Raw genomic sequence first — 9,926 nt, forward strand, 5'->3', positions numbered from 1 at the left:
TTTTAAAGTGACAGGAGCAGCCTGGAGCCAGGCAGGGGATGGATCTGGGCAGGGCAGCCATGGGAGCTTCTCCTGTAGCTCCCCTTCCCAGAGGGAAGCAGGCACAGCCAGAAGAGCTGCAGGAGAACCTACAGCTGCCCAGCTGTGCCTCCTTCTCCCCAGCTGATCCAAATCTCCAAATCTTTTCCAAATGAATTTGGAGGCTTTGGATTCGATTCAGACCTTTTTGGCCTGAATCTCCTCTGAATTGAATTGGTGACCAAAGCTTCGCACAGCCCTAGTAAATACCATAATACTTTGCTGATGTTTTGGTAGAACATATCTTACAATATGATAGTAAAAAAGCAAAATGCTATGAAACGGCTTTTATGTTTAGACTGATACAAACATTTTTGTAACAGGTATTTATTCATTCTTAGTAGGGGTCTCCAGAAATATAAAACCCAGTTTAAGAGCACTTATTACATGTGACATATAGTGAGCTTGCTTCCTTCCATTAAATGAGAATAGTGTAGTTCTTTAAAAAATCATAAAACCAAACCCATACACTATACATCTTCATAGCAGGGAAACCTTCTATGTACAAAAGTATGGGTCAAATCTCCAGGATTTTTAAATCTTTGACCTCCGTTCCAGGACTACTAATCAGCATGTCAAGAGAGACTATAGTTTATAATGTGGATTTCATTCCACTAGAACTAATCTAGAATTGGTAAGAAATATTTTAACATATTTCATGCAAGCTCAAGTGTCCAAGTAGACCGTGAACAAAAAGCTGACTTTCTGCAATGGATTTATACTGTCAGGCTGAAGGCAAAGTTCTCTGTACCCCACTATAAAGTTTCCAAATTATGTAGTTGCTTATCTTTCTGTTTTACAAAACATTTCTCTGACCCATTAAAAAAAAAGTGTAAAAATAAAACCTGTTCTTGCTTTTGGAAACTCCTGGTTAGGAGACAACATAGTCCTCACAAATAGTTTTAGGGATGCAACAGCTATTTTTTATGCCTGCTCCTAACAGATTGGGCCCAGAAGTGCCCCTGAGTCTCTAGTGTACAGGAGAAGAACTAAAAAATGACGCTAATAATCACTATGCAACTTCCTGAAAGATCAGTAACCCTGCTTTTCACAATGTGATCTCCACAGATTCTTCTGTTCTCCATGAACAGAAAGTCAGATTCTTTTTAACTACCAGTCTTTACTGAAGCCACTCTTCTGTCCCCACCTACCCGGTGTTGTACAGGACATACCAGGCACAACTATCCCTCAGGTTCTTCACAAACACAGAATTCAGTTGTTACAGTGATCTACAGTAAAAATGAAACTTTAATATTACTGACTATTAAGCTAACTTAAAATCGTACAACATTCAAAAGAAGCATCCACTGTCGAGGGTTCCATCTCAAAGCCACATATAACAAGGAACTGAGGGAATGGTTGGGCCCACCCTGCTCTTTATGTCCTCAAATGGAAAGAAGTGAGTTGCAATCGCACATAAGGCAAAGACAAAAGATTCAAATACTATCCCTAATTTTTTAAATATCACATGCAAGAAACCAAGACTGGGATCTGTGTGAACAATCACTCAAAGAACTGGCATGTTCACACTCCATCCAAATGCATAATGTTTTAATTTGAGTACTGGTGACTTACTGCAGCAATGGAGATGGGAAGGTGTGGGGTAAGATAGAAGACAGCTAAGGTATGTACTGCAATGACACAGATACCAGCCTAGGTTTCAGCTCTGCTTAACTCGTAGAGTTACCAGTTTCATGACATATCTTCTGTCCTAATTCAATTTCTCTAGCAATTATTCTCCTGTTCAGGAGGTCACCTATAAAACTATCCAGGTCTACTACACAGGTATGTCAGAGAGACAGGATCAAGAGCACTGCAGCTGCCCACCCTTCTCAGGGCACATACAAAAAACCGGAACAGAATACTCAAACACTCCTGGCCTGAAAAAGAAATATGAGAACTTTCTAAAAAGTAGCAGGTTTTACACTACTTATTTCACTTTAGAAGACAGCATCAACTGATACCATCATAATATAAAGCAGTTGATAGGTTTTATATTTTGATTTTTTCCAGAAACAGGCTGCTTCTTAAGCATAGTAAAGGCATTTCAGAACCTACCTTGTGTTACTGTTTTGAGTACTATTAAAGTTGACACAAATCTCAAAGGCAAAATGGAACTCTTAAAGAAAGCAGCTGACTTTGGTTTATTGTCAGTAGGTTGTTCAGAAGAATTATGCTGATTTCCCTTACTTATTATTCCTCTGAATATGTCTTCACCAAGTCTCCTCATTGTTGATGTCATAGTTGCATGCTGTTAAACGATATACCCATTGTAAAATATTTAAACAATTGAAGATGTTCTTTAAAATATTCTATTTATAAATAATATTCTATGTATTTGTGTTCCCTTGTAACATGTAAAAAGCTAATGGTAAATCAAGTATTAAAATCAAGTTAGCTAGTCAGGGTTTGAATTATGGGGGAGCTCAGCGGGGCTGAGCCCCCCCTTAAGAGATGAGAGCCTCCCCATAAGAGACTAAGCAACTCAGGCGGCGGCAGTGGCTCCTTCTGGCTTCTATCTGCCACCATCGCAGACCCCCCACAAGAGTCAGAGTGTAATCTGAACCATGTAGCTAGTGTTAAAATAATGTTGAGGTACAAATAAGCTTACAAAATTAAGAAAATTCTAAGCCCAGACTGCAACCCCATGGCAGCCTTCAAATCATCCTGCTTTGATTATCAGCTGTAGCAGAAGGCAAGACAGGGTGACGCTTGTTCAGAGAGGCATGAGCTCTTGTAGGCTACAGACTACTTTAATAAAAAAAAGACTACTAGACTACTTCATCAGATGCTATACGTAGCCTTGCAGAAAGCAGGGGTACTAAACAGAAGGGAATAAAGTTACTAAAATACAGCCCATATCATCATTGGACCCAACCACATGTATTATAACATCCTAGGGTTCATGAAGCTGCTCCTGTACCAATGTTATATGTGCTATCACCATCTTACAGTGGTGTCTACCTTGGATAGACGGGGCCAACCCTACATGAAAGAATGAAGCAACACTGATCTGCTGTCACTTCCAGGAAGACACAAAAGCCCATGGCAGAACACTTTATTCCATCACTGACCTGAGTACCTATTCTTAAACAATTTGAATGCACAACTACAAAAGAAAACATAATCCACAGCCTGGATTACATTAATTATGGTCTCAACAGAGACTTTGCAGACTTATCCCATTACCTGAACTGCCTTCTATAATCCCCGTGTTCCTCAGGCTATGGACAGAACTTACACATAAACTGGTTTAAGTGATCGGAAACTGGTTTAAATCTGTAACAGAACAGAAGGTCAGTGCACATAAACTGCTTTTCAAAATGATCAAAACCAGTTTAAGATAAACCTGGTTGGATGTAGTATCAGACTTAATTGATTTAGGTCAAACTTGAAAGGGGAAGGGGGGAATTTCCCATAGCTCCCAAGGCCTGTCTGGACTAGGGAACCCAGGCTGGGGGAAACTTCCTGAGGGGAGGCTCCCCCAAGGTGGGCTAGCACCTGGACAGTGGGCCCCTGAACCCCCTGTGGGGGGACAGCAGGGGCCTGGGGACACTTGGCTGGGCTGGCAATGGCCAGCAGGCTGGGAGATGTGCTCTAGTGCCCCATGCCTACTTGCCTGGGTCAGTGCAGACCTCCCCCTGCCTTTCCCAATTAAAAACTGTCGGTTCAGTTGGTTACCGGTTCAACCTATGCAGTTTAGAGGAAGCTGCCTAATTTGAATCAATTCAGCCTCAGGCTTTTTTACTGTCTGTACTTAGCCTCAATGGTTTAACTGGTTTGTTTATCCCTTTTGATCTCTTCAATCCACATTTGCCTCTCAACAGTGTCTCTTTTTTTCCTCCCCACTTCCCTGTCCTTTGTATTTAAATAATTTTGTCCTTTTCTACTCTCTATCCCTGCTCTCTGCAAGACCATTCATAGTATCTGACGATGTAAGCTGTAGCCTACAAAAGTTCATGCCTCTCTGAATGAAACAGTTGGCAAGGTACCTTGCCTTCTGCCTATCTGGTTCTGTAATATAAAGTTGATTGTTGTTCTGTGAAATCCGGTAGAAAATATTTGCATCTTCCTCTCAACCTGTCTTGAACTGGAGAAAGAATGTGCCTTCCTTACCGTAACAAATCTTTAATAAGATTCAAACAAAAAGAAGCAGAGATACCCATAAAATATTTTTTTTTTACTTTCATCAACATTTATTCAATTAAACTCCAAATCTGCAAAGACTGTGTATATACTTCTGTTTATGTACACTAAGCTGTCTCAATTAAATGAACAAGACTTCAAGCACCGAGTTAAGCATGGGCATCAGGACCCAAACAGGAGCCCCATCTATGCTTCTTTAAGTAAGCTTCTAAGAGAACTTCCATTACGAACTTCATAGTTTCATAGTTAGTAGGGTCGGAAGGGACCTGAGCAGATCATCAATTCTGACGCCCTGCCATGGGCAGGAAAGAATGCTGGGTTCAAACGACCCCAGCAAGGTGTCTATCTAGTCATCCTTCTGAAGACCCCCAGGGTAGGAGCCAGCACCACTTCTCTTGGAAGTTGGTTCCAGATCCTAGCCACCCTGACAGTGAAGTAGTGCCTCCTGATGTCTAACCTGAATCTACTCTCCGTCAACTTATGGCCGTTATTCTTTGTTACTCCCAGTAGCGCTTGGGGAAACAGGGACTCTCCCGCAGCCTGCTGGTCACCCTTGGCCAGTTTGTAGATGGCCACAAGATCCCCCCTCAGCCTTCTCTTGTGGAGGCTGAACAGGTTCAGGTCTTGTAGCCTCTCCTTGTATGGCCTGCCCTGCTGACCCCTGATCATGTGACTGGCCCTCCTCTGGACCCTCTCCATGTTGTCCACATCCCTCCTGAAGTGCGGCACCCAGAACTTGACACAGCAGTCCAACTGCAGCCTGACCAATGTCATATAGAGGGGGAGGATCACCTCCTTGGACCTGCTCGTGATGCATCTGTGGATGGATGCATGACAAGGTGCGGTTAGCCTTCCTGACTGCATCCCCACATTGACGGTCCATGTTCATCTTGGAGTCTATAATGACTCCAAGATCCTTTTCTGTGTCTGAGCTGCCGAGAGGGGAGCTCCCCAGCCTGTAGGTATGCTGCTGGTTCTTTCTCCCTAGGTGCAGTACCCTGCACTTGTCAGTATTGAATCCCATCTTATTCTCATCTGCCCACCCCTGTAACCTGTCCAGATCCAATTGCAATCTGTCCCTCCCTTCTAGCGTGCCCACTTCTCCCCACATCTTAGTGTCATCTGTGAATTTGAACAAGGTGCTTTTCAACCCCTCATCCAAGTCGCTGAACTTGACAAAATGCTTCAAGAGGATCTTTTGTTTAAGACCATTTTCTTTTTAGTACAAAATAATTTACTCTTTCACTGCCTTTTGAATTCTAAATAATTTTAATTTTTCACTTTTTTGCTTCTAATATTGAGAATGCCACATAATACCCACTGCGCTTCTATTATGCAACTGCTTTCATATTTTTATTACACTTCTATATACTTCAGAAATCTACCCTAAGGAACGAAGAAGGGCCTTATAGTTAAGGCACTGAACAGCAGCACTGATGATCTGCATTCCCTTTTCTGCTTTGCTACATACTTCCTGTACCAGCCTGAACAAATCACAATCTGTATGCCTAAATTAACAACCCAAAAACGCAGGTAAAAATACTTTTTCTAGTCAACAAGGATGTTTGGAAGGTAAATGTAATAATGTTTGCAGATGCTCAGATACTGTTACAATATGAGCCACTTAAGTACCAGGGCAGCTTGGGTCTATGCTTCAATATGAAATAACATCAAAACACTCTTTTAATGAGAGACTTATTTTTCTTTCATTTGCTCCTTGCCCGTGACAAATTATTTGGATATGTACTTTCTAAAGGGTGTAGGATCTTTAATACTATCTTGAAAATTATCCTTTCATCTAATACTGTAGTATTTGAGCACCTTCTGAAAATGAAATATTAAAGAATTTTCTTGTAAGAACATACTCATCTTACCTGTGTCCCACTGTCTAGCTGCCGTAGAGCCCAGTAAATAAATTTAATCACAGACCTATGCAGTTGAGGATTTACAAATGGCATCCACTGAAGTTGCTCGGCAACCATAGGTAGGAGCTAGAAACATATACAATAATTTTAAAGAGCATAAATATAGCTAACTAAACAACTCATAAAACCCTGTTTTATAATAATAGGATATATCTTAGATTATTTTTATTTTTAAAACTGCCTAACAAATAATGTAGCAAAAGTATCAAATTGAAAAATGTTATGGAACACTTTGTAGCACAGCGCCCCAATTAGGAAACATACATTAAAAATGGTGTAAAATTTTCTCTCTCTCTCTCTCTCTTTTGTTTTAGGTAGCTGGGTCATAGTGCACGTGATCACACAACATTAGTTTGAATGTGCTTTGATTTCTCCATGTAACTAGTTCAGTTTCTCTTCACAAAATTTTCAGATATTCCAAATCAGGTTCTGGCTGGAATTTATTCAAGGTAGTCTTACTTTTCTTGTTAATATTTTTGATAAGCAATGATTATTTCTCAAAAAACCCAATGTTTTCAAAAATCAATATTTATTTGCTAAACATTTATTATTTATAAAAACTTGATAGGGCAGGATTTTGAGTATGTGTGGTGCAAAGGAGGGGGAGATTTTTCTTTCTTTCTTTTCTTTTTTTTTTTTTAACAGAAAGATAGAACAGGACTTTCAGTCATTTCTAACTTTTTTCACAGTAATATAGCTGTTACTCTTTCGGACACAAAAAGAGATGTACATGTATTCATCAGGAATTAATCTCTTTTATCAGTTTGTTATCCTATATTGAAGTTTATAGTACAATCACATAAAGATTTACATACAGACAGAGAATATTTGTGGGCACTTAGCCCAAACATCCCTATGCTCCATCTCCCTTCCAAGTCCCTTCCATCCCATTCTACTTCTCCAATCATAAGCGCACATCAACTATTATATATAACAGTATCAATTCTGCCAACTATTTTTGTGTTGGACCTCTGTCCTGTTTATAACACCAAACTGTTCTCTATCAGCACAAGCAATATCCATAACTGATAGCAGTGGGGGAAAATAATTTAGTAAAGGATAATGCAAAGAGGGATTAAGAGCTTGAGAAGCCAAAGTTAAGGTTAACTATTTGATATTCAGATAACTATAAAGCTGCTAGACACTGTTCAAACCTCCAAATGTGTCTGTATTTTTTTATGAAGCCTCTAGAAACAGACCACAGCAAACACATCCCATTCCTGTTAAGACAAAAACAATTTGAAAAATCCATCTTATATAGGTACTCTGGAGAAATTAGGATGGGTCACTATGTAAAGATTCCTATGTAGCTATCTTCTATATTTCTACAGCATACTATTCCTTTCTTGGCTAGAGGCAAAAGTAAATCTTACAAAGAAACAAAACTGGACAACAAAACCAGAAATCCAAACCATTTTCTTTTACCTTTGCACATTTCTCTTGTGTGTAATTTTTTTGGGAGGTGCACATCACTTTGTGACTGTTTTCTCTTTCTTCCTCAGCTTTCATTTTACTGAGGTACTGATCTGAGATCCAATCCATAAGAACAGTTAACAGGTCATAAACATGCAAATTAAGTGGTACCTGTAACACATCCATAACATTAAATATTTTAGCCTTCAAGTTGATGATGCTTATCTGAAGCATACTGTCCAATATTAAGACCTTTAGATCAGAAGAGACTGATATGTCACAGTATAAAAACAATAGTTTTGAACATTTTGTTAGATATGTTTGGAGGGTCTCAAACAAAAGAGCTTCTGCCATGGGTAGGCAATCCCTGGCATGGGTGCCAGTGGGGCACAGGAAGGCATTTTGCTTGGCACATGTGCCTCGGGCAGGCAGGCAAGTGGGGGGAGGGAGCCGCCGTGCTGGAGGCTGGAGGAAGAGGTGGCGGTGGCGGAGAGACTGTTTACATGGCTGGCCCTGACGGGTGAGCGGGGGGTGCCATGTAAACACCCCCTGAAACACTGTGTCATTTATAACAGGCAATTGGCTAGTAGTGAAATATTACAGAATACTAACAAAAGGCCAAGGAGTACCTATCAAGATAGAAAAAAAAGAAGTAACTTCCAAGATAGAAAGGAAGTTAATTATACTACAATTAATACTGAACACATCTGCATTAATTTTATTTTCTCCTCACTAGAAGCACAATCACCTATGGAAGTTTTCAGAGCTAATCTTCTTGTACATGACATCACTTAATAGTTTTCTTTTTTGGTTAACTATTGAGAAATAGATATAAAGATATTGTGGTATATATTGCAGAAGTATGAAAATATACTGGATGCATCTACATGTGCATGAATGCACCTTTTCTAATGCAAATTAGAATTTAGTACCTCCAATGTGAAATACTAAATTAATGCGCATTAGACTGTGCTACTGTTCAGTAGTGCATTTGCATGCCTTTTTAGTGATGCTTAAGGCACAGTAGATTATTTTATTGTGCATCAGCATAATGTCACTTTTTTATGTGATACTTTAATGCGGAGTAAAATAGTCTACTGAGCATTAAAGCACATGTGTAGATGCACCCACTTAAGCACTTTCCAACCCCCAAAGACAGTACAACAGGGAAAAGGGGATGAAAGAGAGGAAGAGATGATATACAACATAAAAGAAAAAGGATATTGTGTTGGTGTACTACTTCTTTGTCAAACACTATTTTTTTCAGGTATATAGTCTAACTAATCTACATTTCAATTCCAGTGCTCTATTGCCTTGAAGACTTCAATCCTTTTCCTTGATGAAAAAAAATAAAATCAGTAAATGAGTTTCACTAGTGTCATGCGGGAAAAGCAAAGGAAATGGATGTTTAAAAAGTACCAATATCTAACGACATTTAATAAGAGAGAAGGGCTTTCTTTCTGTCTTGCTCATGCCTTACCTTAGCAATTTTTGATGTTGATACCGTTTTTTCCTGCTTGACAGGTTTACTTTGTTGCACTGCTTGAGAAACATCTTTTGACTTCTGTATTACCAAAAACTCATGCTTTCTCTATAAGACAGCATATTAATAAATTACATTTGACTTGTCTATTACAAGAGAAGAAGCAATAAGGAAGATCTTCAAATCTTACTTGTAAATTCTCTAACCGGGCTTGAACTTTTCTTGCTTCGACTTCCAACTTCTTGTTCTGCTCACTAGCATCACTTAACTACAAGAGTAAAAAAAAATTAAAAATCCATGGATTCAAAATTCATTCTTTTTTATGTAAAGGCTGTTCCAAAATCATTAAATGTATTTCTAGAAGATAAGATTTATTAATCAAAATATCATGGTTACATCCTCTAAATGTGAAAAATTCAAAATCATGGTCTTCTTCATAAAATAACTTTGCCAGCAAGAGGCTAGCAAGAGCTTGAAGTCTATAATCAATTTAAAGTACAGCAATTAGCTATGTTTTGTAAACTGAAAACTCACAATCTAAACACTAGATTTCTATTATATGTAGGCACAGCCAAATAATAAAGTCTTATATTAAAAAAAATCCATTTCATTTTGAAGATAATATATATAGTTATAGTTTCATAGTTTCTAGGGTCGGAAGGGACCTGAGAAGATCATTTAGTCCGACCCCCTGCCATGGCAGGAAAGAGTACCGGGGTCAAACGACCTCAGCAAGGTGTTCATCTAACCTCCTCTTAAAAACCCCCAGGGTAGGAGCCTGCACCACTTCTCTTGGAAGTTGGTTCCAGACCCTAGCCACCCTGACCGTGAAGTAGCGCCTCCTGATATCTAACCTAAACCTACCCTCTCCCAACTTGTGA

The 9,926-nt window shown here is 39.3% G+C and overlaps 1 protein-coding gene across 1 annotated transcript in view; it reads right to left on the reverse strand.

Annotated features, from left to right (window-relative positions):
• CCDC138 (coiled-coil domain containing 138) overlaps positions 1-9,926 on the reverse strand; it is a 77,882-nt gene that overhangs the window by 40,546 nt on the left and 27,410 nt on the right. The window contains exons 8-12 of the mRNA XM_019524372.1: positions 9,236-9,313; positions 9,043-9,153; positions 7,575-7,733; positions 6,099-6,215; positions 2,137-2,329 (exon numbers count right to left, since the gene is read on the reverse strand). Coding sequence (XP_019379917.1) covers positions 2,137-2,329; positions 6,099-6,215; positions 7,575-7,733; positions 9,043-9,153; positions 9,236-9,313 — 658 coding nt within the window. The remainder of the gene's footprint in view (positions 1-2,136; positions 2,330-6,098; positions 6,216-7,574; positions 7,734-9,042; positions 9,154-9,235; positions 9,314-9,926) is intronic.

The sequence above is a fragment of the Gavialis gangeticus genome, unplaced genomic scaffold (assembly GCF_001723915.1).
Source record: "Gavialis gangeticus isolate Ggan-Ray unplaced genomic scaffold, GavGan_comp1, whole genome shotgun sequence".
NCBI classification, from domain to species: Eukaryota; Metazoa; Chordata; order Crocodylia; family Gavialidae; genus Gavialis; species Gavialis gangeticus.